Source organism: Bos javanicus, chromosome 3 (assembly GCF_032452875.1).
Source record: "Bos javanicus breed banteng chromosome 3, ARS-OSU_banteng_1.0, whole genome shotgun sequence".
NCBI classification, from domain to species: Eukaryota; Metazoa; Chordata; class Mammalia; order Artiodactyla; family Bovidae; genus Bos; species Bos javanicus.
The window spans coordinates 1,378,524-1,401,736 of record NC_083870.1 but is presented as its reverse complement, the minus strand read 5'-3'; the positions used below and the strand labels follow the sequence as shown (position 1 = coordinate 1,401,736).

Here is a 23,213-nt window from a genome sequence, read left to right as displayed (position 1 = left end):
ACTATGCTGAAAATAAACTGTTTTAGTCTGCTGCTTGATTCAGGCCCTCTGTGTCTACCAGTTCCCTAAATGTATAATTTGTACCTAGGTATTATAGTGGCCAGGTTCTCAAGTTTTAATGTCAGCAAAATCTGGTTTTAAATCCTGACTCCAAATTATTCGGGTAACATTAGGTAAAATACTTCAGCTCTAAAGCTGTCCCTCAGTTTCCTTATTTTTAAAAAGGAGTAGTAATGCCTATCTCATGGGTTTTTAGAAATCTCTCAAACTGTCTAATGATTACATTAAAATGTTGTCATAAGGTAATGCCTAAAAAATTTGGGATTGATGTTTTACCTTGTAAATTCATTTTAAATTGAATAAATATATTTTTTGTAAGTATTTTAAGTTTATAGATTCATATCCATTAAGTGAAATTTACTGGAAAACACTAAGTAATTCCACAATTTAATGACACATTTTTTGATGATAGATATTGTAAATAACAAATTGTCATACACTTTAGATTGATTTTGATGGAGGAAGGATATTTTGTGATAGGTGGCATTCATTAATCTATTTGATTAATTTGATAGTATAAAAGAAATTGTAGCTAATGAGTTTTCATACTCATGAAGATAATTTTATAGATGCTGCATTGCTTCCATATATTTGTTGGTTCCTTGTTTTAAAGTAGGACTTTCCCCTGACAGTGTATGTTAATATTTGGAAAATTCTCTATCAGCAGCTAGCACCATCTTGACAGCCCTGTGTTCTGCTTCTACCTTGCTAATTGTTTCCTTGGGATTATTTGGATTGTGTCGAAAGCTTTTTGCAAATCCTCTTATTACTGAAGTCATTGTTGCCAGCAGGAATAAGATTAAAGGTGCTTAAGTCTGTAGAGTTGTTTCTAATTTGTACGTGTCATTTCAGTGGCATTTTAACAGAACACTGTCTCCTGTCCCTCCCCTCTCCCTCAGTACTATCTTAAGTTAGGTCCAAGAAGCCAGACCATTGGAAGAAATCTCATTTTATCCTCCTAATTATTATGCTGGCACTCAGGAGATAATTTTTCCCTTCATGCACTGCCAATTAATATGCAAATAGACTGATAAATATTTATGCAATGATTTAAATTATGCAGGGGGTGCTTTCAGTGTATTCTGTAAATGAATTGTTCGTGGACTTCAAAGTGCTGGCTGCTGTGCTAACGAGGAGAGATTTGCATAAGGCCCTAATCACGCGCATACTGATTAAGCTTCATTATGGAAACTGCCAGCTGCAATCTTTGTTTCTATTTTATTACAAAAAGGGGAACTTTTCATGCTTCAGTTGCCTTGACAATGTCAGTCCTAGCTGGTAAGAGAGACTAAAACTACTCTGAGCAACTGAAGTTTCCTTATTCAGTTGAAGATTGCTATGGTGTAACTGAAGTTGTATTTTGCTTCTCCCCCTAATCCACTTTCCACCTCCCACCCTTGTTCTCTAAAGAATATAGTGTAGATTTAGAAATAGTAGTACCTTCTTTCTCCCACACCAAACCGCTACCTGTTTCTTCCTTGCTTTGGACTGTCTGAACTTCTAGAAGATTTCACAGCGATGCTGGACTGCAGTGACTATGTCCCAGGTGGGTACCAGCGCAGTTCTTTCTTATAAGCTTTAATATGGAAATAGTGTGTGTAGGGTTGACTATGCATCAACACTTAATCGCATATGCAACCAGCTTGTGGGAGGGGGGAGAAGCGGACTGAGCTGGGAAGGAGGAGAGCATTTGCAAAGCATAAGCCTGCTTGAATTTACAGTAAGTTCCTCCCTACCACTAGCTCTTCTGGTTCAGAGGAGATTTTCAGTAAATAGTGTGGATTTAGAGTTCTACTTGAATGGAGGACATTTTTGCTTTTTGGGAATTTCTGTTGAGAGCATTTCATATTGTTCTAAAACAACAGTCTAAATCTGAAACAAGATATAAAGTGTACCTTCATAATATGTACATATTAGTAAAAATGTTTTGCATACTGAATATGAATATCTTATCTAAAAACCAAAACCGCCTGGTGAAAAATAAGATGGAGCCGTAGTACATAGTTGTTCCCATAAATCCTAATGCAGAAGGTAGTGGGAATGGTTAACTGCAGTAGGACTGCTGATCAATTTCCAGATTTTAGAAACTGTTAACTGTTTTCAAATTTTGATTAATACTAGCCTTTTTTATTTTTAAAAATCAACTCTGTTCTTCAGGAAACAATTTTTAAGTGCTGGAAAGCGTGTTTGTAGTTTTTTCCTAAAGAACAATAAGATTTGGGGAGAGAAATGTCTGGCTTGAATATATAAACTGTCTTTGATTAAGGTTTAAAATAGACTGAAGCACTTTGGTTTTTAGATGTACTGTGACTATAGTGACCGTATTTTGGGCTGAGTTTTTTCTGTTTATATGAAGAACTGTTGAAACCTCTTTGGGTTACTCTGGTCACATCTCCAAGTGATGTTATGAACCCTGGATTATTTTTTTTTCCTGTATGTAATTTTTCCCACTTGAAAAATGGAGGCTGTCCCTAACACCATTGCAGTTGCTCATAATAAAATAAGAGATCTGAAAATGTTTGAATTTTTAGGCAGAAGGCATGGTCTAAACCCAAGATAGTAGTAATACTTACACAGCATTGATAGAACCACTATGAAAAAGGGTGAATGACTAAAATAACAAACTGATGTCAAGAATTGAGTCCAAGAGCAACCAGTGGATTGTGTTTTAGACTCACAGAGTCAGTTTAGTGTGCCTAGAGAGAAAAAAAAGCTTCAAACATAAATCAGACTTACTTGTATTTACTCTTTTACGTCTACTAAGTTGGGAACTCAAGAAAGGACAGTACCTTTTTGAATATTTTTGGCATTATATTTTAGAATTAGAAATTCTGTTATTTTCAGTTCACAGTTAATATCATTTAAACATTTTTCCACTTCATTCCAGTGTACAACATTCATAGTTGTATAGTTAGTCAGAATTTGGTTTTATTTATTTTTGTGTATGTGTATTAAACTCTTGAGAGTTTAATAGAAAATGCATAGAAGATTCACATAGAATATCTGTGAGATAATTTTTAATTTATACATGTGGAAACCAAGATATGAATTATACAAGACCATGACTTGTTAAGAACTGTGCCTACAGCTTTGTTTTTATGGTTTGTGGGAAAAAATTGTTACCCTTCTGATGAATGTAAGCTAGTTCATTTTTTCCAATTTTGTTTTAAAATATATTATAAAGGAAGCATTGAGCAGCATGTATGCTTTATTAGTATATTCTATTAGATTTATTGTGACTTTTGTTGACGTTCATAAGATTTTGGTTAAGTCATTCAGAAAGCTGATATTTACTAAGTTGTACACCTGTTGCTTTCAAAACTTGGTATGCTTTCAGATGGTATTTACATTTTTCTGGATGGGTCTGGGAAGGAAGTTATAGAACTGCCTTCATTTATGACTGCAGACTTAACAAATTTGAACTCTGAACATGTGAAGAACAAAACAAAGATATGTTAGAACTGCTTAAGCCCATAAGGCAAGCATTGGTTTCAAAAACTGTTTTAGAAAAGCCATTGCACAGCTTCCAGATTGGAAATGAAATTTATGGGAGGATTCTTGATTCTTACCAGTTATGCCTGTGGATAAAATAACTAAGGGCAACGTGATTGGGACTACTAACGATTATTTTGATTTTCTAGTTAAACATTTAAACAGATGACAAAATGGGCTCTTGAGTCAAAAATCTGAATAAATACAGTTTAAGTATTATTCTCTACTAATGATGATAGTTAAATGGTTCTTAACCTGATGGGCAGAAAAGTTAGAACTTGCTTGATAGTAAACTTATTTGATTATAAATATGCTAAGTTTCAGCTCACAAGAGAAATAGAATGATATATAAAAGTATAGTTTAGAGGTAGGAATAAAGTGCACTTGTTCTTGTTTTCCCTCTTGCATATCTTCTAAGATAATTAATATTGCTTGATGAAAACTTATTACTGTGAAAGTGTCCATTTAGGATATCAAAGCAGTATCATTTTTAAGTGAGTATGACTGTGACTTAATTTTGTAATTATTAGCTGTAGCTGTTATGCCTTGTAGTCCGCTTCTTGTATAATTGTGTGAATTTGGTATATTTTCACTTTGATGCATGTTTAGTTTGTTTTGGGGGGCATGGAGAGTAAATATGGAGTTATTTTTCTTAGACATGTTTTCTTTTTATTCTGTTGAGTTATTGTCCAGTCTGTTATCAAGATTACCAGTAGCTTATTTAGGTTATAATTAATGAATATCTTTACTTATGAAAAAAGAAACTATTTGGGAATAACATATTTTACTTTGTGAGGTATACTTCTCCCCCTCCCACCCCAATTTTGTTTCTGTAATATACTTTATGCTTCATATTATAAATCATTTTCCTCTTTTTCATATTATACTCTCATAATTTTTCAGGTTAGATTTCTGTTAATCTCTGTTGGAAAAATCTTATATTTCTTTAAAAGATGATTTATTTGTGGATCATTTCAGAGTTAAGGAAATCTTAAATTTCTTTCAGATGAAATTTTATTATAGTTTGCAGTGTTTTAGTTTTGACACATCTCTCCTTGAACTTTATGGCTGTAACGTTAGTCAGTATTCTTAACCTTTTTGTTTGCCACAATTTTTGCCTATCTAACCACATCCCCAAGTTTTAAAAAATCTCCTCTAATTTATTTCAGACTCAAGAATGAACAATCCATCAGAAACCGGTAAACCATCTATGGAGAGTGGAGATAGCAACACAGGTAAGAGATGGTTCTCAGATCCAGCCTTTTACTTAAATGTAATAGGGCTAAAAGCGGTGAATAAAAACCAATGTGAGTATTGAGTTGTCAAATATAAGTTAGTATTTGCAGGAACTGGGACTGTATTTACTTAAGATTATGTAACTTCTGCAGATTGTTTAATCTTTTTCAGAGAAACTGTAGAGTAGTTGAGAGAATAATCCTGTGGGTCAGTTAGTTCTGAGTATGAATTATTAGTAGCTTACTAGCTTTGTGACTTTAGGCAGTTTCCCAATCTTTTTGAGACTTAATCTGTTCACCTATAAAATGGGGATAATAAATTTCACAGGTCATTGTGAGTACTACAGGAAATGTATTAAACATTTTGGCAGCTATACAGTAACCTTTCAGTAAAAAGTTGTTCCTGTCATGGGTATTAATCAAGATAGGAAATCTTATCCACATTTAGTATAAATTGTATTGAAATAATATTATTAATATAAGTAGATAAAAACATATCTGTTCTTAATATATCCTTTTAATTGATAATTTTTTAGAAAAAAATTTATACTTGATTAAACCCTTTATCCGGAGATAATTAATATCATAAAAATGAGGAAACTGAGACCCCCCCCCCTTGGGAGGAGGTGAGACTGTAAAGGATAGATTGTCTCCACAGCCCGTACTCTTGACTCCTGATATCTGACTGTGTATCTTTATCTGCCAGAGATGGTACAGGGACTTCCCCAGTTTCTAGTAAAGGCATAAATTATAAATATACAACCATTTAAGAAGGGATACCCAGAAAGTAATAGTTTCACTAGGTTTTTTACTTGCACAGAGGGTTGCCTCTTTGACTTGTCATTTTTAAAATGCCTATTTTTTAAAAAAAAGCCTAACTATGGGAGATAGTAGGACTTCCCAGTTGGCATTAGTGGTTAAGAAGTGACGTGAAGTCACTCAGTCGTGTCCAACTCTTTACAACCCCATGGACTGTAGCCTGCCAGGCTTCTTCATCCATTGGATTTTCCAGGCAAGAGTACTGGAGTGGGTTGCCATTTCCTTCTCCAGGGGATCTTCCTGACCCAGGGATTGAACTGGGGCTCCCGCATTGCAGGCAGACTCCTTAATGTCTGAGCCACCAGGGAAGCCCACTGCCTGCCAGTGTAGGAGACTCAGGTTCAATTCCTGGATCAGGAAGATCCCCCGGAGGAGGGCATGACAACCCACTCCAGCATTTTGCCCTGGAGAATCCCGTGGACAGAGAAGCCTGGTGGGCTATGGTCCAGAGGCTCACAGAGTCAGACACGACTGAAGCAACTTAGCACACACCCACACATAGGACACAGTAAAAATGAGAGTCCCTCTTGGAAACTGTCTTTGTTTTCCACCCCTCCTAGCTACAGCACCTTTTAATTTGAAGTAGATGAGTTGAACCAGTATAGGAGCTTCCTGCCTATATTTCTTTCATTTAAAATTTTTCTATACCAGGAGATACTTGTTAATCTTTTAATCTTTAAAACATACCTGCTTCTTTATATGAAACTGAGCAGTGAAGTAGATGAGTTGAACCAGTATAGGAGCTTCCTGCCTATATTTCTTTCATTTAAAATTTTTCTGTACCTGGAGATACTTGTTAATCTTTTAATCTTTAAAACATACCTGCTTCTTTATATGAAACTGAGCAGTGAGGTTTCCTGTTGTATTTAACATGTTTCTCAAGTTACCCTGAGGCTAACCAGATAGACTGTGGTAAATACATCCCGAGAAGGGAAGGGCAGCATTCTGCTCTGTCTGAAGTGTCAACCAGTTTCCTTTGTATCTCCTGTTTGGGTTCCATCTTGCTTTTTTTTTTTTTTTGGTAGCTGCAGTCCCTCTGCCAGTATTTGGCCACCTCACTTAGGTGTGGGACTTGTTTGCAGAGAGAAATAAGGCAGTTGATACCATTAAGATGCTAGAAGAGAATGAGCAGGACACCTGTGCTGAAAGAACAGATTCAAAGATGAGTCGTGTATTTCTTAAAGAAGGGAAACAGACCCAGAATGATTGGATAACACTGCGAATGTTCACTGTATGGGATTCCTTGGGAATCCATCACTGTAATAGAAGTTTCAGTAGCTACCATTTATTGAGTACCACATTTAATAAAACGCTGATGACATGTTTTTAGAAATCTTAAGCACTATATGCATTACCCGGTTTAACTTGAGTTCTTATGAGAGCCCTGCAAGTTAGGTATTATTTCAAGGGGTAGGAAATTGAGGCATAAAGCCAGCCAGGAAATAAAGGCAGGGTCAGGGTTTATACCAGACATATGTTTCATGCCCTGCATATGGTTCCTCCTGTGATTGTAGTAAAATAAAACTGAAAATTTAAGCAACACTTTGTGTATATATTTCAGGTCTAAAACCATTTATAGAGGTATGTAAGATAAATTCTAGCTGAAACATTTCCTGAAACAGTCTCATGAATTTCTTGCCCTGTTTTAAGATGGATGGAGTGCTTGGTAGACTCATTCCTACCATAGAGCTGAGCAGAATGAATTTAGATATTTTACTTTTTAATGACTCTAAAACTGATTTTGTGGGTGGTGCTTTCTTAGACTTTTTTTTATTTCCATCACCAGCAGTAATGGTTGATTTTACAAAATAGGGGAAATTTGTATTCTTTTTTCTCAAGAATTAGTGCTAATGCAATAATAATAGAAGCTGGATCAAACATGAGATGATCTTAACTCTGAAGCTTGATGACTCACACTTTCTGTATGTTGACTGAAGCATATATATTCACTTGAGGATAACCTTGAAAGTCTGTTTTTTCAATGGTGAATGTCTGTCACTGTGTTATTAGCGTCACCCACTGATGTCAGGTAGTTAGCTCAGGAACATAAAAATACATTTGAGTTCCAGTTTGCGTAGTAAATTACCATGTCTGATACATTGAGTTTAAAATTACAGTTTATTGGTACTTCACTGGTGTCCAGTGGTTAAGACTGCATGCTTCCACTGTAGGGGGTGTGGGTTCAATCCCTGGTTGCAGAACTAAGATCCTACATGCTGTGTGGCACAGCCAAAAAACAAAAAATAATAAAATAAAATTATAGTTTATTCCAATAATTACATGCTTATAAATTGATTTTTGTTTAAAAATATAACAAACAAGCCTGGAGATTAATTGTAAAGAATATATGGATTCTTGGATTTTGTTAGTTTGTGAATAACAAGTAAAATTTTCAGTGGAAAAGAACTCAGCATTATAATAAAACTGAAGTTTCACATTTTCTGGATTCAGAATACTTTTGTATAGATTACTACAATTTTAAACATGTCAGGAAAAAATAGTTTTTGGTTTGTGACATTTTAAAAGAATGTATTATAAGAGTATTTAAGATTATGTTGAGACGGTACTTCTTTGCCTTTCTCCAGCCAGAGTGATTTATTTAGGTTGAGCAGCTAAGTCTGACAATGTACTTTTGTCAAATAGCCCTTACATGTTCACAGAAAATCTGTTGTTTAGGTTTATTAATTTATTATTAAGTATGTGCCTATCCTGTATGTATAATAATAATATTATACTTGGTGTTATTAAAAGATGTTAGTACAAATAAATGAGACCGCTTCAGTCTTTGAAGAGTTAGCAATCCATTAGAGATGAGACAGATATGCAGGTGACAGATTCAGGGTAGATTATGGTAATTCAAGAGGAGGTATAGAAAAGTGCCATGGTGATATTTCATAGGCCAGGTGGAATGAGCCACCAGAGAGAAAGAAGTTAAAGAAAAACAACTGAGAGAACTGAGGTAGGAGAAGGAGGTAGGATCAGAAGTACAGAATAGCGGGTTAACTTTGAAAATAGAAAAAGATACACCCTCTTTTAATATTGAGGAGAAGAAGGTAAAATCAGACAGTGACGGAATATTGAGGTGGAAGGGAGATGGAAAATGAGGAATAATTTACATTAGATTTCTCCATTTTTCTCATTTTTCATCTGAGAGGAAGACAGGGATAAGAGTAATAATAATGGCAGCATTTACCGTTGGTTGAATTCTTAGTATATGTGCATGGCTAGCTGCTTTATTGTATATACTTCATATAATAATTAATAAAAGTAAGTAGTGTTATGCCTACTTTACAGATAAGGGAAATACATTCAGAACTATTTAGTAATTTTTGATTGCAAAGATCTTGAGCCTTTTATTATCTCATACTGCCTCAAAGATTTTGAATGAGATAGATTTGAGGGCACCCCGCTCCAGTACTCTTGCCTGGAGAATCCCATGGATGGAGGAGCCTGGTGGGCTGCAGCCCATGGAGTTGCTGAGGGTTGGACAGGACTGAGCGACTTCACTTTCACTTTTCACTTTTATGCATTGGAGAAGGAAATGGCAACCCACTCCAGTGTTCTTGCCTGGAGAATCCCAGGGACGGGGGAGCCTGGTGTGCTGCGGTCTATGTGGTCGCACAGAGTCGGACACGACTGAAGCAACTTAGCAGCAGCAGCAGTGAATTTTGACATAGTTACCTTTAAGGGATTGATTAAAAAAATATTAATAAGCTTCTTGAGGTCAAATTAAAGAGAGTAGATGTATGGCTTAATCTAGCCAACAGGAGTATATGACCTTCCATAGCCTAGCTCAAGAAGTCCAAGATCAGAAGTGAAGAAAATGTAAGATTGTATTTTTCCAAATAATATCATTTCAATAAAGTACCCATCTGGATAAGAGGGAGTAGTAATGATATTTCCTATAACACAGCTTTCTGTACCAGGATGCTGGAAAGGATGCTTCCCCTAGGGGAAACAGTAACTACTTCTTTCTCCAAGCCTTTGGTAACCTCCAATCTGTTTTCTGTCTCTGAATTTGCCTATTCTAGATACTTTACTTAAGTGGAATTATGCAATATGTTCTTTTGTGTCTGATTTATTTCACTTAGTATATTTTCAAGTTCCTCTGTGTTGTACAGTATATAGTTGTATGTTTACATCACATTTTGTTTACCCATTCATCTGTTTATGAATGCTTGGGTTGTTTCCATTGTGAATTGTGCACCAGTGTACGTAGTTCTTTGGAATATATAACTAATTGTGAAATTGCTGGGTAAAGCAGCATGATTTTATTATGGCTTTGGAGGTCAGAAGTCCTAAGCTGCATTCCTTCCAGAAGCTCCGTGGAGAGAATTTATTTCCTTCTCTCTTCTAATAGCTTCTGTAGGCTACCTGTGTTCCTTGGTTTATGACCTCTTCCTCCATCTTCAGAGCCAGAAGTAAAGTGTCTTTAGGTCCATCTGCTTGTCTTCCTCTCTCTCTCACTGCTGCTCCTCTTAACCACATTTTCTCTGACTCTCCTGCCTTCCTCTGTCTCTTACAAAAGACCATTTTGTGGTTACGCTGGGTCCACCCAGATAATTAAGCATAACACCCCCATCTAAAGACCCTTGACCTGATCCAGTCTGCAAAATCTTTTTTACCATGTAAGGTAACTATTCACAGCTTCTGGGATTAAAATGTGCCTGCCAGAGTACTTTATCCTAAATTAAATCTGATTAACTATATTTTAGATGACAGTTGGAGACCAGAAGTTGTATAACGTTTTATAAACTTCGGTAAGAAAAACCAAGGCATTTTCTTTAATGTAAAAATTATTAGACAAATGTTAAGCCTTGCTCACTTTTTAATCAGAGAGCAGATTTCTTTCATCGGTATTTCTGGCAAATGTTCATCTACCCTGAGCTTGGACTCATCCTTTGACAGGGAGCAGTTTTTAATGCATCCTGTTCTGCTGTTTTATAACTGTGTTGTCTATACTCTTGAATTCTGCCCTTAGCAATAACACAGATTAAAATGATTTTTCTCATTTTTTAAAAATGAAAGCTTTCCTAGAAGTCATTGCCCTAGTCTAAGTTTTCATCGTTTGACATTTATTATAAAGTGATTTATTATAAAGGACTTCCCTCATAGCTCAGTTGGTAAAGAATCTGCCTGCAATGCAGGAGACCCCACTTGGATTCCTGGGTTGGGAAGATCCACTAGAGAAAGGATAGGCTACCCACTCCAGTATTCTGGCCTGGAGAATTCCAGGACTGTATAGTTTTGTGTTTTTTTTAATTGATCTATTATAAAGTATTTATTATATTAGTACATATGTTATAAAGTATATAGATTTATTATAAAGTATTATAAATATGATAATTTATTATAAAGTAATATAACAGTGGCTGTCATTCTTAAGTATTACTAGTAATGTAATAGTGATTGTCATTCATTAAGTATCACGTTCATTAAGTATGTTAAACACTTGTGTAGATTACCTCATTTAATCCTTATAACCACCATATGAGGCATTATTTTTTCTTTCTGTAGATCAGGGACTGAGGCTTAGATGTTTAGTTCCTTGACAAGAAGAGTCACGCATATCAGTAGACAAATATCTGTGAAGTGACAGAGACATCCTCCTGTCTTCTGTACCATGTTCCTTTTGTTTTCTCTCCTGTGTGTAAGACTCTATACTGTACTCAGTAGAATCACTAAAACTGAATAAGATATTAACTTGTTCTCAAGAAACTTCTCTTATAGAGAACATATTTGAAAATGTAATAGAATAATCATAAGTATTACAAGAGTCCATAGAAATTCAGTGTAGGGAGATATCATTTCTAGCTGGGAAGATCAGGGAAGGCTTTGAAGAAAGTGGAACTTCAACTGGACCTGGAAGCTGGGTGGGATCTAAATGTGATGGTAATGGGCAGTGTATGTTCAGTATGGAGAAAGAAAGAAAGCTAAGATGGGAGGAAGAAGTCTGCACTGAAGGTTTCTAATTTCTCTAGCGTTTCCCCATCACATCACGTGCTTTCTAAATCCCTTATCGTTTAGTCTTCCTCGGAATTAGCGTTAGAGTTCTGCAGACTTTAGTGCAGCCACTTCCATTAACATTGGCTTATTTTTATTATTTTTGAAAATTTATTGTTGCCTTTTTGTAACTTTTATAATTAATAAAGAAAAATGACATCAGATTAAATTTTTAAAATATAAGATATTATTTTTCTGATAATATTTAACTGTTTTGAAAGATTAAAAGTTGTTCTATTTTAAAGCAACCAACTCATCTTTTAACCAGACAAAAACTCAGTTTTAGGAGGATTCGGTTTTAACCTGTTGACTGATTGAGTTTGTGGTCAGTTTAACTATCTTCTTTTTACCTGAATTATGTTCACTTGATTTTTTCATTCAGATGATTTTCTCCAGGATAATATCAAGATCTTTTTGGCAACTGAAAAAGTCAAATAAATTTATTAATTCAAAATTTATTAATCAATACAGTTATGAAATGACATTCCAAAAATACTATCAGAAATTCTTAGCAACAAATGTTTATCTGTTCTGTGGGACTTATTAGTGCCATGGTTGATATTAGAAAGTTATATTCTTAAGAGGTCATGATCAGGCATCATTTTCTTTGAAATGAGGACAAAAGATGTTGAAAGACCAGGGCACCAGTGAATATATCTGCTATTTTTGTAATAATTGAAGAATCTTGATGTCTTGAAACAGTGCTAGTTTGGGAAAACATTTCCAGATGAACTACCAGTAGTTTTAGGAGAAGCCTCAGAAATTCACTGAGGGACAGGCCTCACGTAACGTTCTCATCAGAACGTAGTGGAGCTCTCGGCTTGCAGGAGGCAAAGACGCACCTTTCTTCAGTCGTCCCCAATGCAGGTTCATCTGACGCCAGCTGACCCCACCATGCCACCTAACTTAGACCCCAGCGAAATCAGAGTTGTGTATCTGAGGTGCACCAGTGGGGAAGTAGGCGCAGCATATGCCCTGGCTCCCAAGATCGGTCCTCTGGCTCTGTCTCCAAAAAGGATTGGTGGTGACATCACCAAGGCAACCACTGATAGGAAGGGCCTGAGGATTACAGAGAAACCGACCATTCAGAACAGACAGCCCCAGATTGAGGTGATACCTTCTGCTTCTGCCCTGATCATCAAAGCCCTCAAGTACAAAGACAGAAGCAGAAAAACATTAAGCACAGTGGAAATAACACTTTTGATGAGCTTGTCAACATTGCCTGACAGATGTGGCATCAGTCTTTAACAGCTAGAGTATTCTCTGGAACCATTAAGGAAATCCTGGAGACCGCCCAGTCTGTGGGCTGCAGCGTTGATTGACGCGACTTTCATGACATCAACCAACAGTCGTGCGGTGAAGTGCCCAGCTAGGTAAGAACTGCAGAGAAAAAAGAAAAAGAAAAGATTATTTGTCAACAAAAAAAATGAAAAAATAGTGGAACAATTACACATTTCAGACTCCACAGGGCCATTTTCCTTTTGAACTTATGTTTATCGTAGGATTATTACTAGTATTCTTATTGCTATTATTATTGTTGTTTTAAATTTATTACGTATTTTACTGTGTGGACTGCATTATGCACTGGCCAAAGTTCTTTTATAAGCGTCAGAGTGGAAATACCAACAATGGTACTGATTTTTCTCAGTCTTCCTTCATAGGATGTTTTAAATAGTCCCACAGGTCATTGAACTGCCTGGAGCACTTCTAGAGCCTCATGAGCATGGTAGAGGATATATTACTCTGTTCTTGGTGGTCCAGAAGCAAAAAGTCAAACGCTTAATAGGAAAGATGGCTTTCCTCTATCTCGTGTTTGGTTTGACAGATGTCAAAATACATGGCTTCTAAGAGATTCTGATTATTGCATATTGAGAAACTTTCCCTGGCCCTGCCCTTTGGTGCCTGTGGGGAGTTTTTGCTGTCGTTTTGGTATATGGAGCAGAGAACCATGCATGATTAGTGAGCCTATGAGGATACTAAGTGACATTTGAATTAAAATTTCACTTTTGTTAAAAGAGTGAATGAGGAATTGATCTTTTCACCAAGTGTAACCCAGTAACAAAAATTAAGATTTTTAAAGGCAGTATCCACTTTATTTTTATTCATTACAAATAGAATTTAGAATATTAATATATTGTGTTTGTTTCTAAAAGGCTGCTTTAAACACAGATTATGAGATTGTAATTTTCTCCCTTCTTCCTTACAAGGCAGGTTAGTTTCCTATCATGTCACTTTTCTGTGTTCTTTTTTTCTAACAAATATAAAAGATTTCCCAGTTATCTTATATTTTACATCTTGCTTGAAGCAAAACACTAGACTCCATTGTTCTTTCAATTAGATCCACTATATAGCATTTTTGGCTTAGAGCAGTGGCAGTAGAAGCCAGGGGTCAGATTTAATGAGCACTCGTGAGAGGTGGAGAGGAGATTGAGAAGGTGATTTTTTAGAAAAAAGGGAGGAAGGAAAGCGAGTAATCTAAAATAAATGCCTGTGTTTGTCTCGGGACCACGATAGCCGTAGCACCGTTACCTGAGTAGGGGCGGCCTGCACTGGGAGCAGACTGCCTGAAGCGATACGTTCAGTTTTGCAGATGTTGCATTTGGGTGCCTTACAGTACTTGCAGGTGAAAAAGTGAGTAATTGAAGATAGAGATATGTTGAGGGGGAAAAAAAATTGGCTGCTTATATAGGTGTGGAAGCACTTAGCAGGGAGATACTAATGGGAAGAGAATGGATAAGCTGAGAAGAGGACCACAGGCAAAGCTCTATAACATGAAAAGGGTGGACAGAGAAAGAAGCCCTGCCCTGTAGTAGGGTGGCCACAGGGTGCACATCGCTGTTTAAATTAAATTAAATTTAAAATTCAGTCATGTTAGCTGCCCTTCTTGTGCTCAGTAGCCATATGTCATTAGTGACTACTATCCACTATGGTAGTGAAACATTTCCATCATCACAGAAATTTCCTTTCAGTTCCAGTTCCAGTTCAGTCGCTCAGTTGTGTCCGATTCTTTGTGACCCCATGAATCGCAGCACTCCAGGCCTCCCTGTCCATCACCAACTCCCGGAGTTCACTGAGACTCACATCCATCGAGTCAGTGATGCCATCCAGCCATCTCATCCTCTGTCGTCCCCTTCTCCTCCTGCCCCCAATCCCTCCCAGCACCAGAGTCTTTTCCAATGAGTCAACTCTTCGCATGAGGTGGCCAGAGTACTGGAGTCTCAGCTTCAACATCAGTGCTTCCAATGAACACCCAGGAATGACCTCCTTTAGGATGGGCTGATTGGATCTCCTTGCAGTCCAAGGGACTCTCAACAGTCTTCTCCAACACCACAGTTCAAAAGCATCGATTCTTCAGCGCTCAGCTTTCTTCACAGTCCAACTCTCACATCCATACATGACCACTGGAAAAACCATAGCCTTGACTAGACGGACCTTTGTTGGCAAAGTAATGTCTCTGCTTTTCAATATGCTGTCTAGGTTGGTCATAACTTTCCTTCCAAGGAGTAAGCGTCTTTTAATTTCATGGCTGCAGTCACCATCTGCAGTGATTTTGGAGCCCCAAAAAATAAAGTCTGACACTGTTTCCACTGTTTCCCCATCTATTTCCCATGAAGTGATGGGACCCGATGCCGTGATCTTCGTTTTCTGAATGTTGAGCTTTAAGCCAACTTTTTCACTCTCCTCTTTCACTTTCATCAAGAGGCTTTTTAGTTCTTCTTCACTTTCTGCTACGAGGGTGGTGTCATCTGCATATCTGAGGTTATTGATATTTCTCCGGCAATCTTGATTACAGCTTGTGTTTCTTCCAGCCCAGTGTTTCTCATGATGTACTCTGCATATAAGTTAAATAAGCAGGGTAACAATATACAGCCTTGACGTACTTCTTTTCCTATTTGGAACCAGTCTGTTGTTCCATGTCCAGTTTTAACTGTTGCTTCCTGACCTGCATACAGGTTTCTCAAGAGGCCGGTCAGGTGGTCTGGTATTCCCATCTCTTTCAGAATTTTCCATAGTTTATTGTGATCCACACAATCAAAGGCTTTGGCATAGTCAATAAAGCAGAAATAGATGTTTTTCTGGAACTCTCTTGCTTTTTCCATGATCCAGCGGATGTTGGCAATTTGATCTCTGGTTCCTCTGCCTTTTCTGAAACCAGCTTGAACATCTGAAAGTTTTCGCCTCATGTATTGTTGAAGCCTGGCTTGGAGAATTCTGAACATTACTTTACTAGCGTGTGAGATGAGTGCAATTGTGCGGTAGTTTGAGCATTCTTTGGCATTGCCGTTCTTTGGGATTGAAATGAAAACAGACCTTTTCCAGTCCTGTGGCCACTGCTGTGTTTTCCAAATGTGCTGGCATATTAAGTGCAGCACTTTCACAGCATCATCTTTTACGATTTGAAATAGCTCAACTGGAATTCCATCACCTCCACTAGCTTTGTTCATAGTGATGCTTCCTTAGGCCCACTTGACTTCACATTCCAGGATGTCTGGCTCTAGGTGGGTGATCACACCATCGTGATTATCTGGGTCGTGAAGATCTTTTCTGTATAGTTCTTCTGTGTATTCTTGCCACCTCTTCTTAATATCTTCTGCTTCTGTTAGGTCCATATCATTTCTGTACTTAATTGTGCCCATCTTTGCAGGAAATGTTCCCTTGGTATCTCTAACTTTCTAGAAGAGATCTCTAGTCTTTCCCATTCTATTGTTTCCCTCTATTTCTTGCATTGATCACGGAGGAAGGCTTTCTTATCTCTCCTTGCTATTCTTTGGAACTGTGCATTCAAATGGGTATATCTTTCCTTTTCTCCTTTGGTTTTGACTTCTCTTCTTTTCACAGCTATTTGTAAGGCCTCCTCAGACAGCCATTTTGCTTTTTTGCATTTCTTTTTCCTTGGGATGTTCTTGATCCCTGTCTCCTGTACAATGTCACAAACCTCCAACCATAGTTCATCCGGCACTCTGTCTATCAGATCTAGTCCCTTAAATCTATTTCTCACTTCCACTGTGTAACTGTAAGGAATTTGATTTAGGTCATACCTGAATGGTCTAGTGGTTTTCCTCACTTTCTTCAATTTAAGTCTGAATTTGGCAATAAGGAGTCCATGACCTGAGCCACAGTCAGTTCCCAGTCTTGTTTTTGTTGACTGTATAGAGCTTCTCCATCTTTGGCTGCAAAGAATGTAATCAGTCGTATTTCAAATTTTTAGCAGAGGTGTTATAGTCATCCATTCCGTGGATAAACTATAGCCTCAGTTCTGATGATGCATCTTGCTTTGTAGTAACATAGAACGTTTTTATAGCCATAAGTGATGCTCTTTCTGGGTTTCCATTATCCCAGGTTCCTCCTATTTTATGGTGACACACTTGGAAGAAACCACCTATTCACACACATAGACACACACACTAGTAGAAGCCAAGTTTTCATGAAGATCTTTTGGCTGTTTTTTCTATTAGATATGCCCCACAGTTGCCTGACTTTTTGTGACGTTCATTTGGAATTTGTGCTGCTTATCAAGGGAATGTAGTGACAGGCACAGATATTATCATTATTTCTTGTAGGACATCTGAAATTTAACCATAATTTTGATTGCCTTAAATTTACTGAAATTAAATTTACTGCCTTAAATTAAGAATCTGAAGGGAAAAAAAAAAAACTTTTCCTTATTGTATAGGTTTAACTGAAGTAGTAGTATATAATGTGGCTGCTAATTACAGATTAAAATATAGTACATATCATCCAGAATATATCTGCTTAGTGATGAAAAATTACTTTCACGAACCCCATGTTCCAGAATTTCTCATTCAAAAAATGTTTGTTTATTTTTGTACATACATAGTTCCACTAGAGGCTAAGTCTCTTGTTACTTGCCTTGTAGCAGAACGTCAAGTGGCCGATCAGAGAGGTGAGATTGGCTGCTATAGCCAGGGAAGCTCATAGGGCAGTAAGATTTCTACTGTCTGTTTTGCTCTACAGCTGAGAATTCATTTTTGATTCTGTTTAATTGAGGTGAAGTGCATATAACATAAAATTAAGCATTAAAAGCAAGCAATTCTGTGACATTTAGTAGATTCGCAGTGTTGTTGCAGCTATCGCTTTTATCTAGTTCTAACATTATTCCAAAAGGAAGCCATTAAAAGGATACTCTACTTTTCCCCTCCCCCCAGCTCCTGGCAGTCATCAGTCTGTGATCTGTCTGTGTTGGCTGAACCCTTCTGGAGATTTCATTTAAATGGAATCATACAGTATGTCTGTCTGACTTCTTCACTTAGCATGATGTTTTTGAGGTTCATCCAGGTTGTAGCAGTACTTCATTCTTTTTGTGCCCAAATAATATTCCATGTGTGACTGTACCACAGTTTGTTTTTCCAGTTATCTGTTAATGGACATTTGGGTTGTTTCTGCTTTTTAGTTGTTGTGAATAGTGCTGCTATGGACATTCATGTGCAAGGATTTGAGTATCTGTTTTCAGTTCTTTGGGGTATATACCTACAGTGGAATTGATGGATCATGTAGTTAACCTTTTTGAAGACCCACTAAACTCTTCCACAGCAGCTCAATCATTTTCCATTTCCATAATGACGGCCAAGGATCCCATTTTCTCCACATCCTTGTTACACTTGTTATTTTCCTTTTTTTTCCCTCCTGTTCAGTTCAGTTCAGTCGGTCAGTCGTGTCTGACTCTTTGCGACCCCATGAATCACAGCACGCCAGGCCTCCATGTCCATCACCAACTCCCAGAGTTCACTCAAACTCACGTCCATCGAGTCAGTGATGCCATCCAGCCATCTCATCCTCTGTTGTCCCCTTCTCCTCCTGCCCCCAATCCTTCCCATCATCAGAGTCTTTTCCAATGAGTCAACTCTTCACATGAGGTGGCCAAAGTACTGGAGTTTCAGCTTCAGCATCATTCCCTCCAAAGAAAGGAGATCAGGGCTGATCTCCTTCAGAATGGACTGGTTGGATCTCCTTGCAGTCCAAGGGACTCTCAAGAGTCTTAGAGCCTGCTAATGGGTTGAATAATATACATTTAAAGTAACCTCTCTGTATTCATTTTTGTCAGGAAATAGTGTTAGAATCCAAATCTTTACTTTTTTTTTTCTGACAGTGTCTTTGGGCATCTTCCTCTGTATTACAGTTAGAATGACTTAAGATACAAATAATGGGTTGTAATAATAAAGTATTTTTACATATGAACCATTTGATTTTTGCTTTGCTCTCCTTGGTGGTTCAGCCCTCACTCTAATCCTAGACCCTATTTAAAATCTCCTCTCTCCCTCTCTGCCACAGTAGAACTCTCAAAGCACTTTGTACCTTTCTTACCACAAATAACGTAGTCTGCCATGCTTGGCTTGAGGGCAGTGGCAGTTTTTCTTATTTATTTACTACCTCTCAAACCTATGCATTTAGAGAAAAAATCTGAGGTCACTGAGATTAGAAAAAATAAAATTTGTTTTTAAGTATCATGGTTTCCTTTAGATATAACTAGATTCTGAAGAGATAATTAGATTGTAAGTTTTAATTTTGAGGCCTCAAAGGGTTGACCTGTTTGGAAAATATTAATATTATCTCCTAAATAAGGATTAAGTGTCTTTACTTAACAGCTCGGTTGTGCTCTTTAATGACCCGTATGGGAATAGAATCTAAATATGAGTGGACGTATATGTGTATGCATAACTGATTGACTTTTCTGTACAGCAGAAACTAACACAACATTGTAAATCAACTATACTTCAATAAAATTAATTTAAAAGTAAAAATAAAAGAAAGGTACGTATATTTTTAAGTTGCTTTAATCATTATGGATTCACTATGTGTGGGATTCATATGTACAAACTACTGTACATAACAGGGGGCTTCCCAGGTGGTACTAGCAGTACAGAACCTGCCTGCCAGTGCCGGAGACATGGGAGACGTGGGTTCCGTCCCTGGATCAGGAAGATCCCCTGGAGGAAGGCCCAGCAACCCACTCCAGTATTTTTGCCTGGAGAATCCCACAGACAAAAGAGCCTTGCAGGCTACAGTCCATGGGGTCACAAAAAAGTCGGACATGACTTAGCGACTAAAACAACAAAAAAAGGACATAGATATCTATTCTCATTCATGGAGAAATGACAATAGGATTAGGATAATGAAAAGACTGTCTTCCCTCTACCAAAAAATAATAAAATAAAGGCATTCCTGGACAGAATTTTAAAAAGCAGAAGTCAATTTTTTTTAAGAGACAAATCACATTGGAGTAATAGAAGGTATAAGACTACGGTTTTTCCAGTGGTCATGTATGGATGTGAGAGTTGGACCGTGAAGAAGGCTGAGCACCGAAAAATTGATGCTTTTGAACTGTGGTGTTGGAGAAGACTCTTGAGAGTCCCTTGGACTGCAAGGAGATCCAACCAGTCCATTCTGAAGGAGATCAGCCCTGGGATTTCTTTGGAAGGAATGATGCTAAAGCTGAAACTCCAGTACTTTGGCCACCTCATGCGAAGAGTTGACTCATTGGAAAAGACTCTGATGCTGGGAGGGATTGGGAGCAGGAGGAGAAGGGGACGACAAAGGATGAGATGGCTGGATGGCATCACTGACTCGATGGACGTGAGTCTGAGTAAACTCCGGGAGTTGGTGATGGACAGGGAGGCCTGGCGTGCTGCGATTCATGGGGTCACAAAGAGTTGGACACGACTGAGCGACTGCACTGAACTGATAAATTATTGCTTTTGTGTTTGGAAGGTTGGAAACATAAAGGAAGGTAGCACATGGTCTGGACACTGAGAGGCATTGAAAAGCATGAAACCTGTGCAAATCTCAGAAGTGTGAACTACTCATCAGGACAGGAGACCTTTGCCTGTTTGGTCCTTGACTACTACCTGTGAAGAAACAACTTCCTGGGAGATGACAGCTTGCCAATTTTTAGTGAAAGTCGCTCAGTCATGTCTGACTCTTTGCAACCCCATACAGTCTTGAAATTCTCCAGGCCAGAACACTGGAATGGGGATGTTGGGGGATCTTCCGAACCCAGGGATCAAACCCAGGTCTCCCGCATTGCAGGCGGATTCTTTACAAGCTGAGCCACTGGGGAAGCCAAAAATTCTTAAACTCCATGTAAATTTCACCTAACTTTCAGCTGGGCCTTCACTGAAACTAGTGTCCTTGGATTCACCTCTAATGCACCTGCTTTTTTCTTTGCCTCTTGCTCTGGATGTATCCCCAAAAGTTTACTGCAACTCTGGTCATTGTTGATGTTTTTCTTTTACTATTTTAATATAAAAGTGGTAATTGTAAAAACCTGTACGTAAACACATATGTGTGCTTTAAGCACTCATGTGTCTACCACTCTGGTCACAAAACAGTTATCATGTTCCAGAAGGCCACTGTAGATCCATTCTGATCATGTGCTTCTACCAAAGAGGTAACCATCAACCTGAATTTGGTGTTAACGGTCACATGCTTTTCTTTGCATATTTTTCCAGCTAGGTATTAGTTGAATCATACTATATATATATCAGATCAGATCAGATCAGATCAGTTGCTCAGTCGTGTCCGACTCTTTGCGACCCCATGAATCGCAGCACACCAGGCCTCCCTGTCCATCACCAACTCCCAAAGTTCACTGAGACTCACGTCCATCGAGTCAGTGATGCCATCCAGCCATCTCATCCTCTGTCGTCCCCTTCTCCTCCTGCCTCCAATCCCTCCCAGCATCAGAGTCTTTTCCAATGAGTCAACTCTTCGCATGAGGTGGCCAAAGTACTGGAGTTTCAGCTTTAGCATCATTCCTTCCAAAGAAATCCCAGGGCTGATCTCCTTCAGAATAGACTCGTCGGATCTCCTTGCAGTCCAAGGGACTCTCAAGAGTCTTCTCCAACACCACAGTTCAAAAGCATCAATTTTTCGGCGCTCAGCCTTCTTCACGGTCCAACTCTCACATCCATACATGACCACAGGAAAAACCATAGCCTTGACTAGACGAACCTTTGTTGGCAAAGTAATGTCTCTGCTTTTGAATATGCTATCTAGGTTGGTCATAACTTTCCTTGTAAGGAGTAAGCGTCTTTTAATTCCATGGCTGCAGTCACCATCTGCAGTGATTTTGGAGCCCAGAAAAATAAAGTCTGACGCTGTTTCCCCATCTATTTCCCATGAAGTGATGGGACCGGATGCCATGATCTTCGTTTTCTGAATGTTGAGCTTTAAGCCAACTTTTTCACTCTCCACTTTCACTTTCATCAAGAGGCTTTTTAGTTCCTCTTCACTTTCTGCCATAAGGGTGGTGTCATCTGCACATCTGAGGTTATTGATATTTCTCCCAGCAATCTTGATTCCAGCTTGTGCTTCTTCCAGTCCAGCGTTTTTCATGATGTACTCTGCATATACGTTAAATAAGCAGGGTGACAATATACAGCCTTGACGTACTCCTTTTCCTATGTGGAACCAGTCTGTTGTTCCATGTCCAGTTCTAACTGTTGCTTCCTGACCTGCATACACATTTCTCAAGAGGCAGATCAGGTGGTCTGGCATTCCCATCTCTTTCAGAATTTCTCACAGTTTATTGTGATCCATACAGTCAAAGGCTTTGGCTAGTCAATAAAGCAGAAATAGATGTTTTTCTGGAAGTCTCTTGCTTTTTCTATGATCCAGTGGATGTTGGCAATTTGATCTCTGGTTCCTCTGCCTTTTCTAAAACCAGCTTGAACATCTGGAAGTTCACGGTTCACATATTGCTGGAGCCTGGCTTGGAGAATTTTGAGCATTATTTTACTAGTGTATAAGATGAGTGCAATTGTGCGGTAGTTTGAGCATTCTTTGGCATTGCCTTTCTTTGGGATTGGAATGAAAACAGACCTTTTCCAGTCCTGTGGCCACTGCTGAGTTTTCCAAATTTGCTGGCATATTGAGTGCAGCACTTTCACAGCATCATCTTTCAGGATTTGGAATAGCTCAACTGGAATTCCATCACCTCCACTAGCTTTGTTCGTAGTGATGTTTTCTAAGGCCCACTTGACTTCACATTCCAGGATGTCTGGCTCTAAGTCAGTGATCACACCATCGTAATTATCTGGGTCGTGAAGATCTTTTTTGTACAGTTCTTCTGTGTATTCTTGCCATCTCTTCTTAATATCTTCTGCTTCTGTTAGGTCCATACCATTTCTGTCCTTTATCGAGCCCATCTTTGCATGAAATGTTCCTTTGGTATCTGATTTTCTTGAAGAGATCTCTAGTCTTTCCCATTCTGTTGTTTTCCTCTATTTCTTTGCGTTGATCGCTGAAGAAGGCTTTCTTATCTCTTCTTGCTATTCTTTGGAACTCTGCATTCAGATGTTTATATCTTTCCTTTTCTCCTTTGCTTTTCGCTTCTCTTCTTTTCATATATATATATTTTTTTCATATATATATATATATCTTCTTTGTCTGGCTGAACATTTTGTTTTGGGGATTCATCCAGGTTTGTACATATATCTCTAATTCACTTTCACTAGATGTGTAATCCCAGTATATGAATGCATCACAATTTTTCTATCCATTCTATTATTGATAGACGTTTCCATTATTTTTAGGCTTTTGCTATTACAAACATGACTGCTATAATTTTGTAATCTCTTGATACAT

General features: G+C 38.0%; 1 protein-coding gene and 1 pseudogene across 6 annotated transcripts in view; both read left to right on the top strand.

Moving 5' to 3' along the window:
• POU2F1 (POU class 2 homeobox 1) overlaps positions 1–23,213 on the top strand; it is a 202,357-nt gene that overhangs the window by 113,631 nt on the left and 65,513 nt on the right. For 5 of the 6 annotated variants that reach the window (XM_061399424.1, XM_061399427.1, XM_061399420.1 and 2 more), the window contains one exon: positions 4,722–4,787. In XM_061399424.1, the coding sequence (XP_061255408.1) occupies positions 4,722–4,787 (66 nt within the window). Of the gene's footprint in view, positions 1–379; positions 1,607–4,721; positions 4,788–23,213 lie in introns of those variants that run through there. The other variant, XM_061399428.1, reaches the window with a different exon arrangement.
• LOC133237405 (large ribosomal subunit protein uL11-like) lies at positions 8,757–21,028 on the top strand (annotated as a pseudogene).